The 23367-nt window shown below is 45.8% G+C and overlaps 1 protein-coding gene across 1 annotated transcript in view; it reads left to right on the forward strand.

The window, feature by feature from the left end:
* LOC109298428 overlaps positions 1–16347 on the forward strand; it is a 49908-nt gene extending 33561 nt beyond the window's left edge. Inside the window, exons 9-12 of the mRNA XM_019518521.1 lie at positions 706–861; positions 9485–9615; positions 11543–11728; positions 14082–16347. Coding sequence (XP_019374066.1) covers positions 706–861; positions 9485–9615; positions 11543–11723 — 468 coding nt within the window. The 3' untranslated portion in view covers positions 11724–11728; positions 14082–16347. The remainder of the gene's footprint in view (positions 1–705; positions 862–9484; positions 9616–11542; positions 11729–14081) is intronic.
* The last annotated feature ends 7020 nt before the right edge of the window (positions 16348–23367 follow it).

Raw genomic sequence — 23367 nt, forward strand, 5'->3', positions numbered from 1 at the left:
CTGATTCGATTCGGATTTGGAGATTTGGCCACTGAATCAGGCTGAGACTCCTCTGAATTGAATCACCACCCAATGCTTCGCGCAGCCCTAATAAAAAAGGGCCTTCCACTGCTAGTCTGTAAAGAGGGCACCTTCCATGTGGAATCGTTTCAATTAGCATTTGTAAGGCTGGAAAATGCAATGGGATGTAGAAGTCCTGCGTTCTCTTGGCTGTTCAGAGCCTGTCACCAGACACGGGTCACATTAATGCCACATCAAATAGCAACACAGAGATAGAGGACTGAGCCAGAACAGTCTGTTGCATTGTTCAGTATCAAGCTGAGGATTTCCTGTACCCTTGGACTGCAGCCTGAAACTCATTTGGATTACACTGAGATTTTGATCCAATGAACTCTCCCTACTGACTCTGAGGGCCCAGTCTTGGTCACTCCCTCTACATGCTTCATTGTGGCAGTGGCCCAGGAGATGGTGGCTGCCCTGGCATGAGTACACAAAGTGAAGAGAGAGCACTAGAAGCCATGGTGCTCCTCTGCCCTGGGGCCAGGCACAATTCTGGGGTGAAGGGTACCTTCATGCTTTAGAGGAGAGAAGACTGCAGCCTGCGGCTGACTTCCTACCCCCTCCGAGTGGCCACTGACTTTCTAGCTATAGTCCAGCTCCCTTCAGTGCTAAGACATTAACTGTTGTTCCCCTGTTCTGGAACAGATGCTTATCAGGGCTGTCCACCACAGGATCGCCATGGAGTACATACAGGCTCTCCTGACAGGCTCCAGGAAGTCATGTCCTTCACAGCAGAGGCCAATTGTCCACAGAATTAAACAAGACTATGAAACCCTGCAAGACCTCTTTGTCAAATGCTTAGTAAGTCTTTGATTCAGTTACAAAGCATTGTGCTTACTTTAAGTATAGACGGTTCTGCTATGTGAATATGAGCTGTCTCCTCTGGTTGAGGATGGCATAGAAGTCTTCAAGAGAAGACTGGATGGTCACCTGGCTGGGGCCATCTGACCCCAGATGTCTTTCCTGCTCATGCAGGGGGCTGGACCCAATGATCCTTTGGGGTCCCTTCCAGCCCTATGATTTGATGGTTTCTGTCCTTGTGAGAATTCACATTATTTAATTATTTTTTGGTGCATATGGAAGGGTTTTCTACACTGTTCCAGCACTGTGTTTGGTTAGAGAATATTTTCTTAATATGTTAAAAGAGCAGTGAAGCCTTTGTGGAAAGGCTTTCCTTTCCTTGTGTGACCCAGGAACACCCAAGGGTGTGCCCGTCCTCAATTGGAAGGGATAGATGAGGCAGGCGACAGTGCTGTGAGAGGGACACCGGTGATTTGAGCATGGGTCCCTCTTTTCTCTATAGAGTCAACTCCACACCAAGGCTCTTAACTGTTTACAGTTTATTGAATTATAATATACATATTATTTCTTATTCAATATATATATAGGTAAATGTTTTAATAGATAACAAAAAAAAACCTTGCCAAAAATATTCTTAGCAATATCTCTTAACAACACTAAAGATATACAGATAAATATTTACATAAGCCAAAAACCCATTACACCAAACTAACCCAATTCCATAACATTTTATATAACAAATTCATAATTTTTATAACAATTATACAAAATATGAGGTGCAGTTTTACACAGTATAAGGTGTGTTTACCCCTGGGTCCCAGTTAGCAAGGGGTGCTTCCCCTTCTATGGGTCTACCTGGGAGGGAAACTTCCACCCGGGGCTTTCTTCTGGTGTGGGGGAAGGGGTTTGCCTTATTTCAGGAATGCTTCCCTTGCGGGACTCGACTCTGCCAGCACCTTTCAGTTTTCTTCGAGGAGCTGTCGACCGGGCCTCAGTGCCCTTCGTTTGATCAAAGGCCCCACCAGCATTGTCTGCGTCACTCCGACCCCTCCCCTCCTGGTCCTGTGCCCCGCTTTGGGCACCGAGGGTCCTTCCAGCTCTTGTGGGGGGAGAATCTAGCTGCTGCTGGCTGGGTTTACCTAGCCTTATGCCTAGGCCTCCCCTTTCCCCCTGCTCTAGGCTCTGGGGCTCTTTTAGTTCTTTGCCGGGCTACACTGTGGGGCTCCGGTTATTTGGCGTGTGCCGGGGCTAACTTGAGCAGCCTCAAGCTGCTCCCAGGACAGGTTCTCCATGTGCCAGTCTGCACACCGCTCCATCCGGCCCTCTGCTGAGGACGCAGGCTTGCGCTGCCTTGGTGTGGCTCCCAGATCCTAAGCCCTGTGCACCAGCCTGCGCACTGCTGCGGCATAGAAGGGATCCCATGGAGGCTCTTCCCTCTCTGGTGTCCCTCGCTGTCTCTGCCCAGTGCGCTGAGCATGCTGGGCTTTTATCTGCCCTGCCCCTGAAGTCGGCCAGACTTGCAAAGCGCAGTCTTCAGTTAGGTCCGAGGGCTCCTCGCTACCCACCACCCCACTCCAACCAGGGGCAGGGCAAGCCCCTCCCAGCTGTTACCTGATTGGTAGAAATGTTCCACCAATCCGAAGTGTCCTTCTCCAAGCCAGGCTTGCCGGGCAAAAGCGGGGAGCCTACCACACTTGGAAGAAAATTGTGGGCCAGACTTTCAGAAGCAGCTTCTAAACATGGCCCTGCATTTTTTGCCAGTGAAGTGCTTTTGCACACCTGAAAGCCTGTATTTATATGCAAAATCTTAGAGAAAGTTCTGCCCAATGCAGTTTATGCCCATGTGGGTCGATAGTGCCCAAGTCGTTTTGTTTGTATTCATGGACTTGCATAAAAAGGAGTGCTAGCAGGTTGAAATCACTTAGAAAACATTCCCTACATGGATTCATATTCCCCTCTCATTTATTTTCAGTGAACAAGATTATGGATGGTACTGACATAGATTTTATTGATTAGATAGTAGCAAGAAAATGCAAATGGAAAAATTTGTTGCAGCCATCCTACCATTAGACTCAAATACCATGCAGTATGTTACTGCTTGCTTGTAGTCAGCAAAGATCATCCGGCAGTTTTTGCTATTAACTCCAATGACATGGCCAAATCTTAACTTGGGTAATCACATTCTGCTCATATGCCTGCTGTGGCATAGTTCAATTCCTTTCCTTTTCTAACAGGATGTTCTGTATATGTTTGTGTTCCCCTACCAAAGTCGCTGCATTTCACCCATGGGTACAGCATGTCTAGTATACATTTTGACTTATCGCACAGGCACCAGGATTGATCATAAACATTTGCTGCGCACACTTAGGGTGCTGGCTGAAGTGCATAGCTGAGGTGTCTGCTGATTGTATTATTATACAATCTGATAATTTTGGGGTACCTGGTATATTTTCCCAATGAAGTCACCGATGAGCAGACCAAAAAAATGAGAGACCAGGTGGATCCATGACAGAAGGATTTTAAAAGGAGGGTTGGGGCCCTGGGTGAGAGGAGAAGGAAATACATGAACAGAGTGCAGTAGGAGATTTGCCTCAATACTGCCAACACTTGAGAGATTTTCAATGCAATCTCAATGTGTGGAATTTTTCTTAAAGCCCCACGTCCTGGAGACATGTGATAATGTGAGTCTCTCAGGTTTCATTAAGAAAAAGTAAGTTTCTGGCCCTCATCATTCCACAGAAATGGTGGCATATGAGTCCTAAGGGCTCAGAAACCAAGTGGCCAATGGAAAGCCCCAAGACCTGTTATCTATAAAAATCTTATCAATTTTAAGCTGAGCACATGATTTTTAGACCTGATCTGTAATTTGTGTTCCCTTGGAGTTGGTGATCATGTTTTCAACCTGCCATTGGGAGTTGCTGTCAGCTGGTTGTCAGCCAGCCAACAACTGAGCACATGCTTGGGATCCTTCTGAGCTGTCTGGCCTGCCTAATTTCTGGTCTTGGTTGTGGGCAGTGTGCGAGGGAGTAGATAGGGTTTGTTTGTTCCACGGTGGCCCAGGCTAAGCAGGGAGATGGTATAGATCTGGCTTGAGGTTCCCTGGGGAGAGTTCACAGACTTATTGCAATTATCCTTTTAGTCTCAGGATAGCAAGCTGAAAGCTGTCAACACTTTTAGCTTCAGACCTAGCTGTGTCAAGTGGACAGGTATGCAGATGTCCAAATCTTGAGAAATGTCAGGGGATTACTCAGAAGGAAAGATTTGCTATTATAACATATAACTATTTAATGCTGAACTCAGTGTTGTACAAAATGTGGAAGCAGAGCTATGACTGTACATGAGACAATACATCTAATACATACAGAAGGGGGTTTTTATAACAGAGATGATGGGACAAGGAATAATGGGCTAATCGTGAGAAGGGAGATTTAGGTTGGATATTAGGAAGAACTTGTTAGCTGTGATGGTGGTGATTCACTGGAATAGATTATTTAGAGAGGTAGTGGAGTTTCCATCCATGGAAGCTTTTAAGTGAGGGTTAGAAAAATACTTGTCCAGGATGGTTTGGTCAGGGATGATCTTGGCTTCAGCAAGGAGTTAGACTAGATAACTTCCTGGTGTCCCTTCCATCCCTATAGTTTTATGATTGTTTAATTCCACAGAGAGAAAACCAGTGTGCATGTCTAAGAACAAATCTACATACAGTGTGCACATCTATACACGCTTATCACGCCAGAGTTTATTGCTCCTAGGCACCATGATTACACATGCGCCCAGGACTGCAGCATGTTGAACCAGGGTGAAGCAGCCCCAGCTGGCAGGGGACCCAGGGAGCTCTGACCCAGCTCAATGTGCTGCAGAGGGGTTGACTGGGGCATGAGGGTGCTCCAGCGTGCCCCTGCTCTGAAGCACCCTTGTGCCCCAGCCAGCCCCATCAGCCTCTACACGTGTGAAGTTATTTTTCTCTGCAGCAGGATAGTACTTGTTCTTACAAGTACTACCCTGTTTTGGAGTTTAGTTTACTCCAGCCTAATAGCCCTGCTTTTGTAGATGCCAAGATGTTTACTGTGGAGCTAATTAGTCTACTGCGCAGTAAATGTCTTGTATAGACATGCCCAGTTAGTAAAATTCTACTCCCCCTGCCTCCTTTTTTCTCTCTTTCTTGCTTGAGATGTGAGCTTTGAAACCCTGGCAGAGGAAATACATAAGCTTAAAAAAGAGATCTGATTTTCAGTCATATTAGGCTTACAGCTGTGCATGCAAAATAAATGCTCACTTGCACACTTAGTTAATTTATGCATGCTGTTTTTACCCAGATTGCACCTGCTCTGTGATCAGCTCTGCCCTGGGTCCAAAGACTTTTTCAGGATATGTTTTGAAATAGCACTTCCTTCAAAGCAGCATTTGCCAAATAATACATTCATCCATTGTCAAAAGGACACCTGTGCCAAGTATCACTGTTCACTCGATTACTCTTTGTCTGTTTAGATGGTATATTAAGATGGTGGGTCTTGCCTTCTGCCCTTTTTGTCCTGTGCTAGGCAAACTTTTGACATTCTCTACCAAACAACATATACTAGCAGTGAGCTTGACAAACTGGAAATACTGTAAGGTTTCAGCATGCTAAGGAGCATTGTCTTGCCAGGAGTACAGTGCTCTTGCTATGTAGAGCAGCACCTGCTGTGTATTTCTGCAATGCAGGGGAAAAGAGAGGGGTGGAGGAGGGGGAGAGAAAAGGCTGTTTTGAAATATTTTTTTTTTTTAAATTGATGTTCAGTGCAGAGAGGAGCCAGCACCTTTCCAGATGCCCCATGACTATCAGGGGAATTGGATCTGGCCCTGACCTCATTCCAGCAGCATAGTCTGTTGGTTTGCTTTGTCACAGAACTATGCTCATATTATGGCATAAATAATTCAGAGAAGCCATTTGCTTTCATTACCTTCCCACTGAAAATGTGAGTAAGAGTTGAAGCTCCCTCTGGTTAGCACTTTCCAACCCTCACTTATCAAATATCATCAGTGTAATGAGTGTCTTTGCCTCATTGTATAGGATGCAGTCTGGCAGAGTGCAAGCATTCCCTGGGAGCTGACTATGCACACAAGGACTCAGATTTTTATAGGATAAAACTCTTATTTCCCTTGTCTTTTTGTTTCAATTTTACCTTCCTCCTGGCTGCATCTATGTGAGTGGTGGACTGCACAGTTATTACTGTGTAGTACTGTCGCCACATATTTTTTCCCAACACTACTGCACAGTAGCAATGAGCTACTGCGAAGTAGCTCCTACTACTGTGCAGTACTGTTGCTGCATGCTTAGTACCCAGCAGTGCTACTGCGCAGTAGCAATGAGCTACTGCATAGTACCATCTCGTGTAGATGCGCCCCCTGTAGCCTTTTTCTTTCTGGGGGCTTGTCAGCAGTATTGTACTTGCAGGTATTGGTCAGTGGGAGTTGCTATTAGCTTCACATGATTAGACATGAGAGGCAAGGGGAGAATGAAGGGATATTTTCTATTGGACCAACTACCTTATTTAGACTTTTAGAATCACAGAAAATTAGGGTTGGAAGGGACCTCAGGAGGTCACATCTTGTCCAGCCCCCTGCTCAAAATGGGACCATCCCCAACTAGATCATCCAGCCAAAGCTTTGTCTAGGCAGGTCTTGCAGACTTCCAAGGATGGAGATTCCACAGCTTCTCCGGGTAGCTTGTTCCAGTGTTTTACTCCCCGTGTAGTTAGATGTTAGGAAATATTTTCTCACTTAAACTTTCCTTGCTGCAACTTGAGACCGTCGCTCTTTGTTCTGTCATCTGCCTCCACTGAGAACAGTCCAGCTCCGTCCTCTTTGGAACCCCCCTTCAGATAGTTGAAGGCTGCTATTAAGTCCCCTCTCAGTCTCTTCTTCTCTAGATGAAATTAAGCCCAGTTCCCTCAGCCTCTCCTCATAAGTCATGTCCCCCAGCCCACTAACCATTTTTGTTGCCCTCCACTGGACTCTCTAATGTGTTCACATCCTTCTGTAGTAGGGGCCCAAAACTGGACACAGTACTCCAGGTGTGACCTCACCAGTGCTGACCTACATTTTCCCCCAAAAAATCAGCCTTCCAAAATTGGGGCATGTGTCTTAAGCAGAGAAACACCAGAACTGAAGCATGCTATGGTTGCTGTATAACAGCTTTATTTAGTGGCTGCCATGAGCCTGTGCTTCTCCCAGGCCAGGAAGGAGTCGCAGGGTCACAGTTTGATCTAATGCTGTTACAGCCGCTGAGCAGTAGAAATGTAGCTGCCCCTAGAGACTGAGAGATGCTGAGCTCTACCCTTCCTGCCCTGGGCTGACATTCAGCCATGCTGAGCCCATGCTGTGACAGTTAAGATTCTGGACACATTTTTTCCCCCTTCATTCTTCCTTACCAAAGCAAGGTGTGTGTATTATTTAGGAATACATGGTATGTGAGTAAATAATGTATATTATTGGGTCAGAAGTTTGACCAACTTTTGGCCACAAACTGCTCCTACTCAAGTCTGGGGTTGTGATAATTGATCCCACTTTTTCTTCTTGTGTTGGATTGCAGTTATTAGGATTTTTTGGTAGAAGGTCTGTGTCCAATGACAAAGTATGTCTCTGGATTTATATTTCTTAGTTTAGTGGAGTAAATAGGTATGTCCTGTTTAAGCTGATTTCTTTTCGAGTGGGTTAGGTAAAATAAATGGTTTCTCAGTTTTTCGGAGTCCTCCTGCATAATTGTGCTTCCCATTTAGAGTTGTGTGCATTAGTCAGAGGGTTGTAAATAGTCAGTCCTTCAGGGATGATGATATGTTTCTTGCAGAAACTTAGGAAGTAGATGTCACTGTGTAGTCTGGTTTCTTTTCTCTTCATGTTGTGGACTCTCCATTGTAAACGGTGCACTGTGATATCCTCCAAATGGTGCATTGTGATACCTTCTAGGCTGTTGTAGTGTGATTGCCCAGGAAATGCATGAGGGGGAAGGGGTTTTCGGAGACTCATAGAGAAGTAGGGTTGGAAGGGACCTTAAGAGGTCATCTAATCCAACCTCTTGTCTGAGGCAGGGTGATCCTTATCCAAACAATCCTATACAAATCCATTGTCTAACCTCTTAGCAAAACTACACAGTCAACCCTGACACAACACAAGACATAACATGTTAATCTGCTACAGGTAAAGCAGGGGTACCACAAAGGCCAACACCTTGCTTCTGTAAAGGTTATTAATATATGCTTGAGAGATCCCAGGAAGAGATCTATGCCCCCCACCACAGAGGAAGGGAAAAACCCCACAGTCCATACCAGTCTGACCATAGGGTATTTTTTTATTGGACCAACTATATATTTGGGAGAGAAGTTTGACAAGCTTTCAGGTGTACCTGAGCTTAGACCTGAGGAAGTGCAGTGTGCCCAGAAGCTTATCAAATTTGTCTCCCAACTATATAGTTGGTCCAGTGAAAGATATTACAACCCTCTCCCCCCACCTCACCCTGCCTTGCAACATTTCCTGAAGTAACATGGCTACAGCACTGCTCCAATCCTCATGATTTAATGCCACTTTATTGGTATCTTCAGGGGGAAACACTAGGGCTGTGTGAAACAGCAGCATTTTGTTTCAACTTCCATTTCGCTGTTTCAAAGGCCAGGGTTTAGTTTCATTGTTTCATTTCATTTCGAAGCACTGTTCTGTTTCATTTCGGCGAACCTGTTTCGCTGTTTCACCCATAGGCTATAATGGGGAATTATAAAAATGCCTAACACTTTGTCATTTCTTGCCCAATTCATATAAAAATTGTGGGAATGGTAGCCCCTTCTGAGGGCATGAAGCCTGCTGAGTTTCAAGGAGATAGGTGCAGAGGTTTCTAGGAAACTGCACCTCAAACTGTTCAAAGCAAAACTCCTGACACTTGCCGGCAGCAGCAGCTTCCTGTCATCTGGCGTGCAGATCCGGGGGCCTGCACCCGGGGAGGGCTGCGGGGCTGTGCTGGACTCCTTCTGGGAGTGAGAGCCCCCAGATCTGTGCACTGGATGAGAGGAGGCTGCCATTGCCGCCTGGGACTGGCGCTGGGCACAGCCCACGCCCAATGCCATGGAAGATTGCTGCTGCTGCCAGTCTCAGGTGCCAGCAGCAGCCTCCTGTCATCCAGCGTGCAGATCCAGGGGCTCGCACCCCTGGGAGGAGTCTGGCGCAGCCCAGCAGCCCTCTTGGGGGTGCGAGCCCCCGGATTTGCACACCAAATGACAGAAGGCTGCTGCTGCCGCCTGGGACTGGCGCTGAAGCCAAGTAAACCCAGCTTCAAAATTTGAAATGTTTCAAAACTTTTGAACTGTTTTGAGTGCCCTCATTTTGTTTTGAAGCTGTTTCAAAGCCTTTTGTTTCATTTTAATTTTGCTGTTTCAAGCTCGAAATGTGTCCAAACAGCTTTGAAGCAAAACACCCGGTGAAATTTCGTACAGCCCTAGGAAAGACACGTGTGTGCATGCACGCACGCGCACGCGCACACACACACACTTTTCATAGCTCCTTCTGGCTACTAAGTCAGTCCCAACATTGATTCTGAAGCCACATTCCCTACTTCCCTTGCCACACTCATTGTCTACATCTTTTTTTTTATCCTCAGGGTCCTGAAGCATCTTCAGGAAATAATCCTATAAAAGTGATTCTAGAACTTAATGAAGATACTGACTTAGAAGGAAAGAAAATACACTTAATAAAGCTTATACCCTTACTCGAAAAGATTCCACATTTAAGGTAAGGCATTCTAGTGATTCAGTCAATTCTGCCGATCATTTAGAACAATCCCTGCAGCAACATTAGTTATCCTTTCCATTCCACCCTGTAAACAGCCATATTGGCTGTAGCTTGAGAGACAAAGCTGGTAGCAATTAGGGCTATGCGAAGCTTCAGTCCCTGATTCAATTCAGCGGAGATTCAGCCCAATTCGGTGGCAGAATCTCTGAATCCAAATCGAATCAGAGGACCCTTTAATCTCATCAAATCGAGTTGGAGAGATTTGGACAGATTTGGTGATTCAGATGTAGACACAGCTTTAACTGTTTTTTCTACATACCTCTAGGTAGCAGGGGCTCTGAATGCTGCGGTGCTGAGGCAGATGTAGTGTCCCACAGAAGCGCGGGGGGCTCCCCAGCACCACAGCAATCACGAGCCGTGCTGCTACCTCGAGGTACATGGAAAAAACTTTTAAAGCTGTGCCTGTGTCTGAATTGCTGATTCACTGAATCAGCATTGAATCTTCAGATCTGGATTTGGCCGAATCAAATCAGGGACAGCGATCTGAATCAACGGATCGAATCACTGTCCCCTATTCAGGCCAAATCCGAATCCCAATTGAACAGGGCCTGTTTCACACAGCCCTAGTAGCAATGCCTGTGGCTGAAGATGCCTGACACTTCCTATGTTTATCCCTTGCTTTCAGCAAGATATTGTGACCTCTGGAGTTGGAATTTCCCATCCTATGCAAAGAATGGGACAGGGATCATATGTGAAAAAATTGAATGTTGTCTAATCATATAAAGATTGTGTCATAATGCACACATATAGGACAGCCAGTCAGGCTGCACATACATCACAAGTTCAGGCTTTTCTTAACATTTAGATATGTGGCTTTGTATCTTGAATATACTTTTTCTGCAGTTCTCTTGTGTATCATTAAGTAAATACTTTCCAGGAGGTAGTCAGCAATGTGCCCATGTTTCCATTTTGCACAGGAAGCCTAGAGGAGAATATAATGAAAGAATCATAGAAAATGAGTGTTGGAAGGGACCTCAGAAGGTCATGTAGTCCAACCCCCTGCTCAAAGCAGAAACATCCCTAATTATATCATCCCAGCCAAAGCTTTGTCTAGCCAGGTCTTAAAAGCTTCCAAGGACAACCTCTCTAGGTAACCCGTTCCAGTGCTTTACTACCCTCCTTGTGAGAAAGTTTTTCCTTATATCTAATCTAACCTAAACTTGACTTTGGTTTAATAAAATGAGATTGTTGCTAATCTGTATTGGTCAAAATAATTCCCCTGACCCCACCCATCATGTTACTGATCTCCTATTTTGGCCAATTCATTTTTCCAAGTTGAATTGCATGCACACAGAAAGAAAAAATCCATTCTGCATTTAGTCTCCTAGGGCCATGCTTGGACAGTTGGTGCAGGTGGATGCATCGTCATTGACTTCAACAGCATTGTATTTGCTTACATCACATCTGATATTCTGATATCATTAAGTCAAGTGATAGGTAATGGTCCCACTCAGATGAGCAGAGAGGAAAAAGCCAGTTTGTCAGTTGGCAAATAGTCTGCCCCCACACTAGTCTGCCAAGAATATGTTCGAAACACAATGTGTAGAATCAGCCCCAAAAGAGCCTGCTAAACAAATAGATCAGCTTTGCTCTTGATGGAGTTGTGAGTCCTGGAGCTTTTCATGTATTGCTGGGTAACACATGCAGTGAGCCAGGAACCAGTTTTGGTAAGGCTAGATCTGAATGTGGTAATACAGCTTTGGCCTCCTCCTTGTTGGGTGGCCAACTGTATTAGAAACAAGTTTATTAGAAATGGAAAGTTAGAAGTGTCCAAACTCAGTTCTGGCCCAGCCTAAACAAGTCTTATTAAGTAAACATATTTGTCTGAAGTTTTTTTTTCTGATTGACTTCCTGTTCTGTTGGAAAGGAAAGAACATCTGACCACCATTTTGGATATGGAAGGCACTCTCAGTCGAGCAGATAGAAATAATCTATTGAACACAATTTGTGAAAGTGGTGTGCTTGCCAAGAGCAGAGGCAACTCGCTTTCTGAAAACATAAGAAAAGTGGCTTGGAAATGTGGACACTGCTGCTGCTTCTGCAGTTAGGAGAGGTGAGTGTGGGCCTATGCATTTATAGCAAGGTAGAACTACAGTGATTTTGATCACAAATCAGCATTATTAATACTTTGCTTTCCCATAGTGCTTTCCATTTGTGTGTCTTCAAGTGTCTCTAAGTCTAGGAACAGCCACAGCATTTGTCCCTAGACAAGTTGTGTGTGTGTTTGTCTTGGAATAGAAGTATCCAGGGATTCACATGTTCAACAGTGTCCAAACCCTTCTAAGGAGGGTTTAGTGAGTGGCTGAATGCACTGCAGCTTTTCTGCCACTCATTCAATGTTGCAATCCCAGGACAATGGTTCACATGCACTCTGTGATATCCCAGGATAAACTGTTAGTCATTTCTTATCCTGTGAACCTTTCTTAGTATTTATGTTGGGACAATGGACACAGACATCAGAATGATTACATTTTGTCTTGGCATAAAATGGCTTATCCTGGGACAAATGCAACATCTGTTTGCAGTCCCTTAGATCTGTACAGATAGCACAGCTGGGCATCCATTGCTGATGAGATCCAAAACCTAGTATCTGGGAACTCCTAGTGTTGGCCTGTTCATATACTTTAGCTACTGCTATTTAGAAGCATGAGTCCTATTTTTTAAGCAGAATATTTTGTCTGTTTCCATGTGGTCCTCCAGGTTTTTTCAGAAGAATTCATAGATTTTTGAGGCCTTTAGGAAGCGAGGTAATTTGAACTGCTTCCTATCACACAAAATTTCACAACTGCCGTGATTTCTGGTTGAGTTTTAGACAGATATCCAGGTTGGTCTTTAGACTGCCATCATTGGAGACTCCCTGGCTATAATCTGTGCTTTAGTTTAGCCTGAATTTGTCTGGCTTTAGCTTCCAGCCACTGGCTCTTGCCTTATCTTTGTCTGGCAGGTCAGAGCCCTCTCCTGTCACCAACCTTCTTCCCAGGTTGGTATTTACATATAGTTGTCAGGTAACCCCTTTTCTTGGCTAAATGAAATATATAGAGCTTTTCAAATGAAAAGGCATTGTTCCCTTCCAAGTCCACTGCCTCTCCTAAGTGTCACCATTTATTTATAGTTTCAGATACTGCGTGAGTTACACCAAACTCTGACCTGGGGCCTCCAGGCATGGGCATGCAGTAGGTTAGGCTGCTAGAAAGGAGATGAAGCAATTACAGAAGCAATTAATAAGCAATGAAATTTCCCCAAGTTATGAGAAACCGATTTCAATATAATGAACTGACTAACTCCCACTGCACCCAGCCCCCAACCTTTCTAACCTCCTTTAAATACAAGTACACATTACACCAAATTTCCCTTGAAACAGATGTGGGGTAACATTTTCAAAAGCACTTGAGTTAGGTCCTATTTTTGAAAGACACGTAAGAGGTATAGTCCCATGCACAGTCTAGGCTATGTCTGTACTGCAGTGGAAGTGTAACTGCAGCAGAGGCAGATATAACCATGGTAGTGTTCATCCTGCTATCTTGGGGAATATTAGTATTGGAGATACGGTGATCCGGGCTCTGGTGTGGGCTAGCAACCAGTGTGCAAGGCTGCCAGGAACCCTGGCTATTTCCTGGCATCACTAGCTCATGCTAAAATCCATGTCATGGCAATTTCACTGCAAGTGTGATCCAAATAAATGTACTTAAAGCTTGCGTGGGTACACATTACCATGCTCTGGTCACAACTTCACTTGCATTGGAGGTGTGCCCATAGGCTCTTGAGTCCATAAGTTATTTCAGTAGTGGGTTGGGCAGCAAAACAGGAGTTACGTGCCTCAGCACCCTTTTGGCATGACCCTTAGGTCTTCTTGAATATGTTCCTGTTGGCTCCTTTAATCAGTATTCTTGACCTGGGGTATGTGTACCACTGGGGTATGTAGCATATCTCAAGAGGGGACATGAGGGGAAGGAATGGGAAATGGGAAATACAAATGGAGGAAAAGGAAGAAAAATACAAATGACGAACAGCTGTACAATGCCTCTCAGATTGCTGGAGAGGCGACAGTGAGAAAATGTTATTTTTTTAAATATGTAAAACCTGGACTACTAGGGGTACACGGCAGTATAATATACAGGGCACGCACCCCCCAGAAAAGCTTGAAAAGCACTGCTCCAGGTGTTGCCAGCAGTAAAAATCTGCTAGGACAGGAGCTAGCTACTAGTGCTAAGGAGTCCAGTCATATGGCACAACCCAGCCACAGAGTGGAATATCCCCTATTTTTTTAAAAAAAAAGAAACGTTGGTGTATTTCAAACCCTCAGTTCCCAGCCATGCTGCATGCTTTGCTGTCTAACTCCCTGCCCTGTGCTGAGAAATTTGCGCACACATTCTTTTTTTTTTCACACAGTTTTCTCTTTCATTCAGGTTGAATATGAAATGTGCCTGTGTCAAGAGGGCTCAGGGACCACCATGATCACAACTACATGCAAGCTGCTAAGAATGGAACAAGTATCCAGCTGCTGGAAGCAACCATGCAGGAGGTCCAGAACTGCCATGATTTTGCATTAAAACTCCCATAGCTCTAGATCTTGGTTCTCCAGTGAAGCCAAATAGAAAAATAGAAATGCACATAGGCTATTGGGGATGCAACTGCACTTAGGTTCCTGGGCCATGGCTGCTATTCCTAGAGGTGGAGAGGAACTTGGGGCACCACTTGTGTATGTGTGGTTGAATTTATGCTGTATGTGGGTCTGGTAGCCAGGCCCCTGCTGTTCCCTCAGGGGTCCCTCCATGGTCCTGTGGGGGTGGGGGCAAGGCATTATGTGGCTCTGCTCTGTGGCGCTAAGAAGTGGAAGAGCCTTGTCTGTCCATGACTGCAGTCAGCCACCTTGTGCAGCAGAGACCTGGCACTCCCATTGCTGTTCAGACCGTGTGCGCCCTAGAGTGGAAGCAGGGGTCTGATGGTCCATTCAGGTGCTTCACTGAAAGCTGTGCTGATTGCTTATAACCTGCCTCCATCCATTGTCCATGGTAGCCAGCCGCACTGCACTGATTTATGTATAAATGGTATAATATTATTATATTAACTTTGTAACTAGCACCGGAGCCGAGCTTTGCCTTCCATCCGCATCGTTTGGTTTACCTCAGATTTCCCTCCTGTAGAAATCTACAGGGGGATTTTTTTTGCTATGGTGCTGTCCTGTGAAGTGGACAGTGGAGCCATCTGTTTCCTCCGACTCTTTGGCCTGGGTGTGGAATGTTTTCAGATCTGACTGATCGCCAGGAAGCAGCAGTTGGGAAAATACTAGCCCTTTTTTTTTAACCCATGTAAGGGCTAGGGCTGGCCATGGTTCAAGGCCTTGTTTGCTATTGTATTAATCTAGGTCATTACCGTTCTGCTTATCTCTCCCAGGGTAAACAGATTAGCAGTGCAGAAAAGAACTGCTACATCAGACACTCTGCAGCTCTTCTGGGCAGTCATTCCTCATTAGCATCAGCTTCCTCAAGCGTGGCTTCACTCTCCTGTTTTCTATGGTTTCTGTGGTGCTTATGGTTTGCCAGGGTTGGTGCAAGAGGCAAGGTTGTTCTTTTCTGAGGAGCTGAATAACTTGTGACCAAGCTACTCTTGCGGGTGTCTGGGCTACAGCCTCCTGCATCAGAACAATGTTAAGGGTGTCATACTTTGAATTCTAAACCAGCTGTGATCTTTGCTGGAGGTCCACAGTGACAACTGCCTGGCTTTGAAAGGCCAGTTGCTGCGGTCCTTGTCTACAGGGAACAGTAATACCCCATGAGGAAAGGTACCTAGCTAGGCCTGCTCATACAGTAAAGGCAGGCACACAGAAACGAGGGCAGGGATTTACAGCATGTCAACTACTGCTTGTACCCTGTAGTAAATTAACCCTAATGCCTTGTAGCCATCAATGTTACAAATGGGTCGGGTGGCTGTCATCCAGCCTCATATGTGAAGGAGTGCGAGCACCTGTCAAAATATGCAAGGCTGAACTCTGCACTTTGGCGGTCATATTAAGTAGATCATAGTATTCATCCTTCTGCGCTACCTATCTGTGCATTTATTTCCAGGGGAGGGGATAGGTTATGTGCACAGGCTCTTGAAGGCAGTATTATGTTGACTGGTGTTTTGATCAACAAGCATTACAGAACAAATGGATGAAAACACACAACTCCTCCGCCCCTCCCCGCCAAACAACTGGATCACAGTGCCTAAAAATACTTCCATGGTACTAGAAAGGTCTTTTTCAAATGACTGATCATGGGACACGGCTCTTCCATTTGACATTCACATTCAACAAAGGGCTTTAGGCTTACAAAAAAATAACAAAAATTGGAAACCATCAAGAACATATAAAGTCCTGTAACTGACTCTTTGACTTAAAATGGATGAAAGCAATAACCATTTCACAGCTGCCAGTGAGCACCGACATGTACAGTTGTGTCAGTCTGTCCTTTCTGTGTATGCATCATGTTCTGTGCTGTATATGTGTACATGAGAGATTTGTTTTAAATAATATTTCTTCATTGTAAATCTCCCTTCCTGGCACCTACAGTGCATCCATAAAAAGTCCAATAACATCCTAAATGACTGACCCCCCCCCACACACGCACACACTATTAGACTCATTAGCTGAGGTTTTTATGCTAGAGCTCAGTAATGAATCTCTGACCTATTTTGCCCATGGATCCTGATGCTCAGCTTTGTAGCCATGGTCCTGTGACATGGTTCAGGTCCTCAGGGAGGATCTTGTGGCAGGTTGTGACAGCTTGTGGATGATAGGGACAAAGATGGCCTTAAATCTCCTTTTTTAATATCTTGTTTCTGGGCTTGGGGGAAGCGGTACAGCCTTCAGCATAGATTCTCAAGCAGCCAGGATTTGCTCTAATTTACAGCTAAATTAGAGCATCTATGAGTTGCCCTAATTTATACCTTCATCCCGAAGGCTGCGTGTGTGCTCCTTTGCAGTCTATAGCAGCTCCAAATCGCCGAGTGCTCCCCACTCCTGAGGTGCCCCAGGGAGGGCTCTCTTTCGTTCTCCCCATAATATTCCTCCTGCACTAAGGCCTGCCATAGGATCTATACCAGGGAGACAGATGCTGGGTTGTCTGTGCTCTCCTGTACAATGCTGACATCCTGGAGGGCAGAATCCGTCCACAATTTCCATCAGTCAGTGAGAATGGAGGATGCTCAAGCCCTCCAAGGGACAGGCATGGAGGTCCTGCTCTGGCTGCTTTTATATCAGGAGCCCAGGAGCAGACCTTCCAAAGGAGAGGATGTGCTGGCTGGGAGGGTTCTGGAAAGGGTTAATCCTTTGGCCTTTCTGAGAGACCTTTTCTGCCCATTTCCTCTGGTGATTTGTGCCAAGTGGGATCCCCATTCAAAGGAAGATAGTTTCTTCTCCATGTTGCCAGCATAGCTCGGACATGCTGTTTGTCTGGAGGCTCTAAGAACGTCCCTGAGGAGATCTCATCGACAGCTGGTTTTTGAACTAGAGGACAGGCCTGGGAGTGTTGTGGGAGGTGGAGCATTGCTCCAGTAAAGTGGGGATATGTTTGCTGAAGTCACTTTGGGAGCTAAGAACAAGGCCCTCTGCCTCTTGCCTGGCCCCTTGTTGTGAAAGACTCTGGCAGGGCTCACAAAAGAGAGGGCTGAGCACCCCTCACAAGGTCTCCCAGCACCTTTCTGTGGCAGATGGCAGGGGCTCTGGGGCAGGTCAGGCAAGGGACATGATCAGGGAACTATGCTGCGGAACTGGCTCCCAACCAGGAAGCAGGGGTAGACCATGGTCACAGAGTCAGCACAGCTGTGCATCTGCTCTGCTCCTCAAAGGATACTGATTTCTCAAACTCCTGTATGTCATTTAGGCAAATCACATGCCCTTAGCTTCCACGGAGAGGGCCCTAATTCAACACGGAGCAAAATAATAGAAACACAAACCCAGCATGACTGGGATAGGACTTCTATTTGGGACTACTGAGGGAAGCATTAGAGAGCCCTGCAACAGGCTGGTGGGATTAGCTTGGAAGGACTCATTCAGCTGACAGGTGCCCCCTTTTTTTAAGTGGCTGTTATCACCTGCCTGCTTTCTCCGCCTGGAGCAGGGAGGGCCTTTCCACAGGCAGAGTGAGGGGACCCTAGGGCTCTTTAAAACTGGGCCTGTCACTGCTTTAACCTTTCCAGCAGACCTGGACACAGGCATGGGTGAACTGGGCAGCTGCCTGGGGCCCAGACAGAGAAAGGGCTTGAAAACGAAAAAAAAAATTTACAATTGCAAAAAAAAAGTTTTAATATTGCACATATACAGGACTGGCAATGTTATCAATTGAGAATGAACTATTGAAAGACATCGCTACCACAGATGTGATAAAGACTTTTGCAACAAGTCCAATGCTTATTATCATTATCTCTGGCAAAGGGTGGCCCAATACTAAAAGTTTGCCTGGAGCTACCAGGAGTCTAGGTACAGCATTGCTTTCCACAGAATATCTCAGCTGGGAGTCTACTGAGAGCCTGGATTTAGATGTGTGGGTGCTCAGCTGTGCTGAATTAGCAAAAGCATCTTGGGACAGTGATACAGAGCATATGGGAGGCATAATACTGAACACTGTACTTAAAGAAGACATCTGACCCCATGAATAATGATCTGATTTATAATGGCTGTCTTAAAAGGTTCTTCTCTGCTTCCCAAGAAAGAAGCGATTCCATAAAAATTAACACCCTTGAATAATGCTGCAAGTATTATCCTGCATCTCTCAGTTAATGCGTAGTGAGATGCCATATCTGCATTATGGATGTATGAGGTAGCTTTGCCAAGGCAATAGGATATTATGGGAAGAAGGATTTAGCGGTGAAAACTACTGGAAGGAGACTCCAAAGAAAGTGGGTGGGGGAGGCATCTTTGATTTTTAATCAGCCAGTGGACATTCGTGGAGGGCAATAAGTAACCAAAGCAAATGGACCCACAGAGAAAAAATCACTTGCCAAACATAATGCTTTAGATGAATGATTTTCAACAAGGGTGCTGTAGCACCCTGGGATGCCATGAGCTTCTTTTAAGAGTGTCACAGAGCGCCATGCAGTGTGAGCACTGTTAGGTGTAAAAACACCTACATGTGATTCACAAGATATAAACCCAAAGCTTTCAAATAGGAATCCACAGTGTTAAAACAAATCTGCCCTATTGTGGCCTTTCTGGGTTCTATGCAACAGAATAATTGCTTGGTTATTTTTCTGTAGTCAAAAAATGAGTGAAAACTAAAAGCTGGCATTTTCCAAAAGGTGCCTTGAGCCTAAAAAGGCTGAGAACCACTGCTTTAGATCAAAGGTTTCTATGTATGTTTTTAAAAATGAGGTTCAGGAAGCTTGGTAATTTAAACATCTGGACATTGGCCGGTCCTGGTACTGGCCAGACTACCCTGCGTATGGAAATATTTTCAGCCTGTGGCCCTCAGCTGTGACTTTGCAGGTCAGGTTACAGCCAAAACCTGGGATTCCCCGCCCTGCCATCCATCTCCTGCAAAGGAGGTCTTCTAAAGGGCAGACCAGACAGCTGACAGCTATACTGGATGACTTGTTCTTGCCTTGATAATGCTTAAGCATGCTGAGGATGCCAAATCCTTCATTTTAAGGCACTTTTGCAGGGGTTAGTCATGTTAGCCACTCTAAGAAACATCTGATGATTATGGCCAAATGAGGAAGGACAGGAAAGTGAGATGAGCCCTGGTGCCAGATAATCATTTTAATGTAGGTTCTTGAAGTAGAAAAGAACAGGAAAGACTGTTATGCTTGTTTGTGGAGTGAGGGAAGGCTCATAAATAGCTCAGAAGACCTGCAGGCTTATAAACTGCCTCCAGCAGTAGGCTGGGACTAAGAAAAAGCAGCAGAAAAGATGCACAGTTGGTGCCATCTAGTGGGGCTGGAAGCAAGCGGCAGAGAGGGCCTGGCAGGAGAGGATGCAGTTCTTATACTCCTGTTTTATGGTGCTGAACAGATTTCAGAATTAGATGTAACAATAAGGAGGCAAAAATGGATATAGCGGATGATGTAATAGCCTAAAAGTCACCATGGTAGACCAAGGTTTCCAGACCATCTTCTGTTTCACAGTGTCAGCTTTCAGCAGCCTCAGGCCCTTGAAGCTGAGCTCTCAGATGTAACTGCAGAGCTGAGTAGGCATTGGACAAAGCTGTCAAAAAAGGAAAAATCTCTGTAATAGAGGCTGGTGCTTATCTGTGCATACCAATGCAAATATCCCTTTCTCCTGTGGTTGCCTTATCCTTTCCCTCCTGCTGTTTGTCAGTTTCTTCGGTGGTTAGCTGCTGTCCTGGCTCCCGATTGTGAGCTCTGTAGGCAGGGGCTGTTGTGTTGCTTGCATCTATTATGGTGTGGCCCTAATCCCTGTCCTAGGGGGTTTGGGCACTGCAGCAGTAGAAAGTGTCAGTTGCACTAACCCTTGCTTGTCTGCCTGCAGCCCGGCAATACCTTTTGCTTGCTTTCTGCCACTATTCAGGCAGGCTCATTTTGTTGGCATAAAAGGTCGTGAACAGCCATACAAATATGGACTCCTGCCACTGGTGCACTGTTATGGGGACAAGCAGGAAGCAATCAAAACCTGTTCGCAAACAGTACAAAGGTGACCATTATTATTACTTATTGTTTGTATCGTGTTGCGATGATTATAACAGTCATTGACCAGGGCATTGAGTGCTGGACAGAGAAAGAACAAGAAGGCAAGAGCTGACAGTCTTAAGTCAGAGGTGTCAAACTCATCTGACCCTGAGCTTCACATAGTGAGTGACCGGGCCAGACTCTGCTGTACACAGTAGCTGTCCCAGCAGCTTCAGGATCCATGTCACAAGTGTGTGCTGTGCCCCGTGTGAGCATGGTCAAACCCAGGGGCAGCACCAGGGGCCGGATGCCAGGGCTCCCTATGTTTATCACCCCTGGTCTAAGTGTAAGACAAGATAAATTGTTTTCAGTGAAGTGTTCTTCCTGCTCTAGTCCTGGCTAGCAGCAAACAGGTGGTGGACAGAAACATATAGGCATGTCTACACATGCTTTTATGCTGCCTTAAATTTGCTGCACAGTAAATAACTGCACAGTAGGTGGGAATAGGCCAGTGCCTACACGTGCAGGCATTAAAGTGCATTAATGCTGTGTGTGGACTGACTTAGGACTAAAGTTAGTCCCAAGTCAGTCCACACACGCAGTGTTACTGCACGGTAAGGCGTCTACCTGTACATTCCTGCGCAGTAACTAATTGGGTGTAAATTTGATACCTGCATGATGCAGGTATCAAATTTATGCTCAAGTTGGTGTAGACATGCTCAAGTAAGGCTGTAGACACATGCCCATACTACGCAGTAATTTTGGTTACTGCACAATAAATGCACATGTGTAGATGTGCCCACAGTCTTGTACTTTCAAAAACCTCTGTTGCAAGCTCCTGTCCCCCAGTCATGTACTTGGCAATTAATGATGGAGTAGTTAATTTCTAAGGGTGTGCAAAGTGGTCCCTATTTGATTCAGATTTGGCCCGAATCAGGAACAGTGATTCAATTTGTTGATTCGGAACGCTGTCCCTGATTTGATTCAGCCAGATCCGAATCTGAAGATTTGATGCTGATTCAGAGAATCAGCGATTCGGACACAGACACACCTTTAAGAGTTTTTTCTATATACCTCAAGGTACCAGCACGGCTTGCGAATCCTGCGATGCTGGGGTGGATGGAGCATCCCACAGGAGTGCGGGGAGCCGTCCACATGCTTGGTGGTGAACCAGGAAGTGGACCGTAAGTACTTCAGGTACACTTCCGGGTCCACCAGGAAGTGCGCTGGGGGCCTCCCCCCTGCATCCTCTGGCTCAGTGATTGGCTCCGGTTGCCCCCCCCCAACCCAGGAGGTTCCAGTTGGGAGGTGGGGGGTGCTCTGGGGGGGGCCCCCTGCGCACTCCCCAGTGGACCTGGAAGTGGACCGGAAGTGCTTCTGGTCCACTTCTGGGCCTGCTGCTGAGCGTGCTGGGGAGTCCCCCACACTTCTGTGGGACCCTCCATCCGCCCCAGTATCGCAGCACTCACGAGCCCCTGCTACCTAGAGGTATATAGAAAAACATTTAAAGCCGTGTCTATGTCCGAATCTCTGAATCTTTCTGAATCGATTTGGAGGGTTCCAATTCGATTTGGAGAGATTAAAGAGTCCTCTGATTCGATTAGGTTCGGATTCGGCAATTTGACCACCAAACTGGGCCAAATCTCCGCCGAATCGAATCAGGGACCGAAGCTTCGCACAGCCCTATTAATTTCCCTATAAAACAAATCCAAGTTACTACTGCTGGGCAGGGCTGTTAATTCATCTGGAAAACTGTCAGCTAAGTTTGCAGCCTCCTGAGCGTCAGAGCCTTTTGCTCTCCAGGCTGCACTTTTGTGGCTATAAGGCACTCAAACCACTAAGTGTGATCCTGTACAGAGGCCAGAACACCGCTGAGATACTTGGACTCCTCACAGGGAACTTCCATTTGGGTCTGGAGAGATGCCCTGGCATCTAGAGCCAATCTTCTGCTCAAAAGGGATCTCAAACAGCAACCTAGATCAGTGGAGCTCAGCCTTTTAAAGCAGCAGGCCAGGTGCTTGTAACCCAGCTGCACTGTGGGCCACTACTCCATTCTGGCAAGGGAGGAAGGGGGAGAGGGGGGAAGAGATAGCTACAAATGTTAGAGAGAGGAAGAGCCAAGGAAGGGAGGGCAGAGGAGACGATCATCAGCACTGCGCAGGACAGGAAAGGGGACACATTGACCTGAGTAACTTGCTGCTGATCCCCCATGGTGCAGGCCAGATCCAGTGATTTCTGTGGGGCTGGATCCAGCCCACAGGCTGTAGGTTGAGCACCACTGACCTCGACAGCTCAGTCCCACCTTAGCTCTGTTGCAGTCCAGTTCTCTCTGGGAAGTGCACAAACTTCTTGATGCTGTAGAAAGGGAAAAGCCACACTGTGAGACCAATGCTTGGGAGGAAGGAGGTGCAGGACTCATCCTCTTTGTCTACTCTGCCTAATGGCTGGGACTGCCCATGGGGAAGGAACAGATCACAGGGCTTGAGGGTATCCCCAGACTTGGCTGGGAGGCCCAATAGCTATGCCCTAGGTGGAGGAACAGTTACACAGAAAGAAAGGAGGTTGTGAGGACCTGGGCTCAGTGGACTGGGTTCACTCCTGACTGGCACAGATCTCTGTGACTGTGGACAAGCCACTGACTTTTTGTGGGGTTTAATCTCTCCTGCCTGAACTAAAAAAAGAGGAAAAGAATTATTCTGAGTCAACCCCAAACCATTTTTTTAAATAAAAAGGGGAAAAACCTCCAAGATAAACCACATTGTATTTCAGAGCAACTCAGTCATTTTGTTTGACCAGAGACAAAATCTTTCTTTAATTGTTGAGTTATTTAATCCTTTTTTCCTTCTTTGTTTAAAGAATGAAAACAAAACTGAAAGTTTCATTTAAACTTCCAGTTTGGAATGAAAAATCAAAATATTTCATTTTGAACATGTCAAAAAAGGTTGTTTTTTACTACTTTTCGCCCCCTTTTCAGTTAAAATTCTCCACTGGATTTGATCCAAATGCAGGAATAGTTTGCATGTTTTGAAATGTCCTTTCCCTTCATATGTAGCATTCCCCAAAAGACTTTTATCAAGCTTGGGGCATAAT

This window comes from Gavialis gangeticus, unplaced genomic scaffold (genome assembly GCF_001723915.1).
Source record: "Gavialis gangeticus isolate Ggan-Ray unplaced genomic scaffold, GavGan_comp1, whole genome shotgun sequence".
Classification (NCBI taxonomy): Eukaryota; Metazoa; Chordata; order Crocodylia; family Gavialidae; genus Gavialis; species Gavialis gangeticus.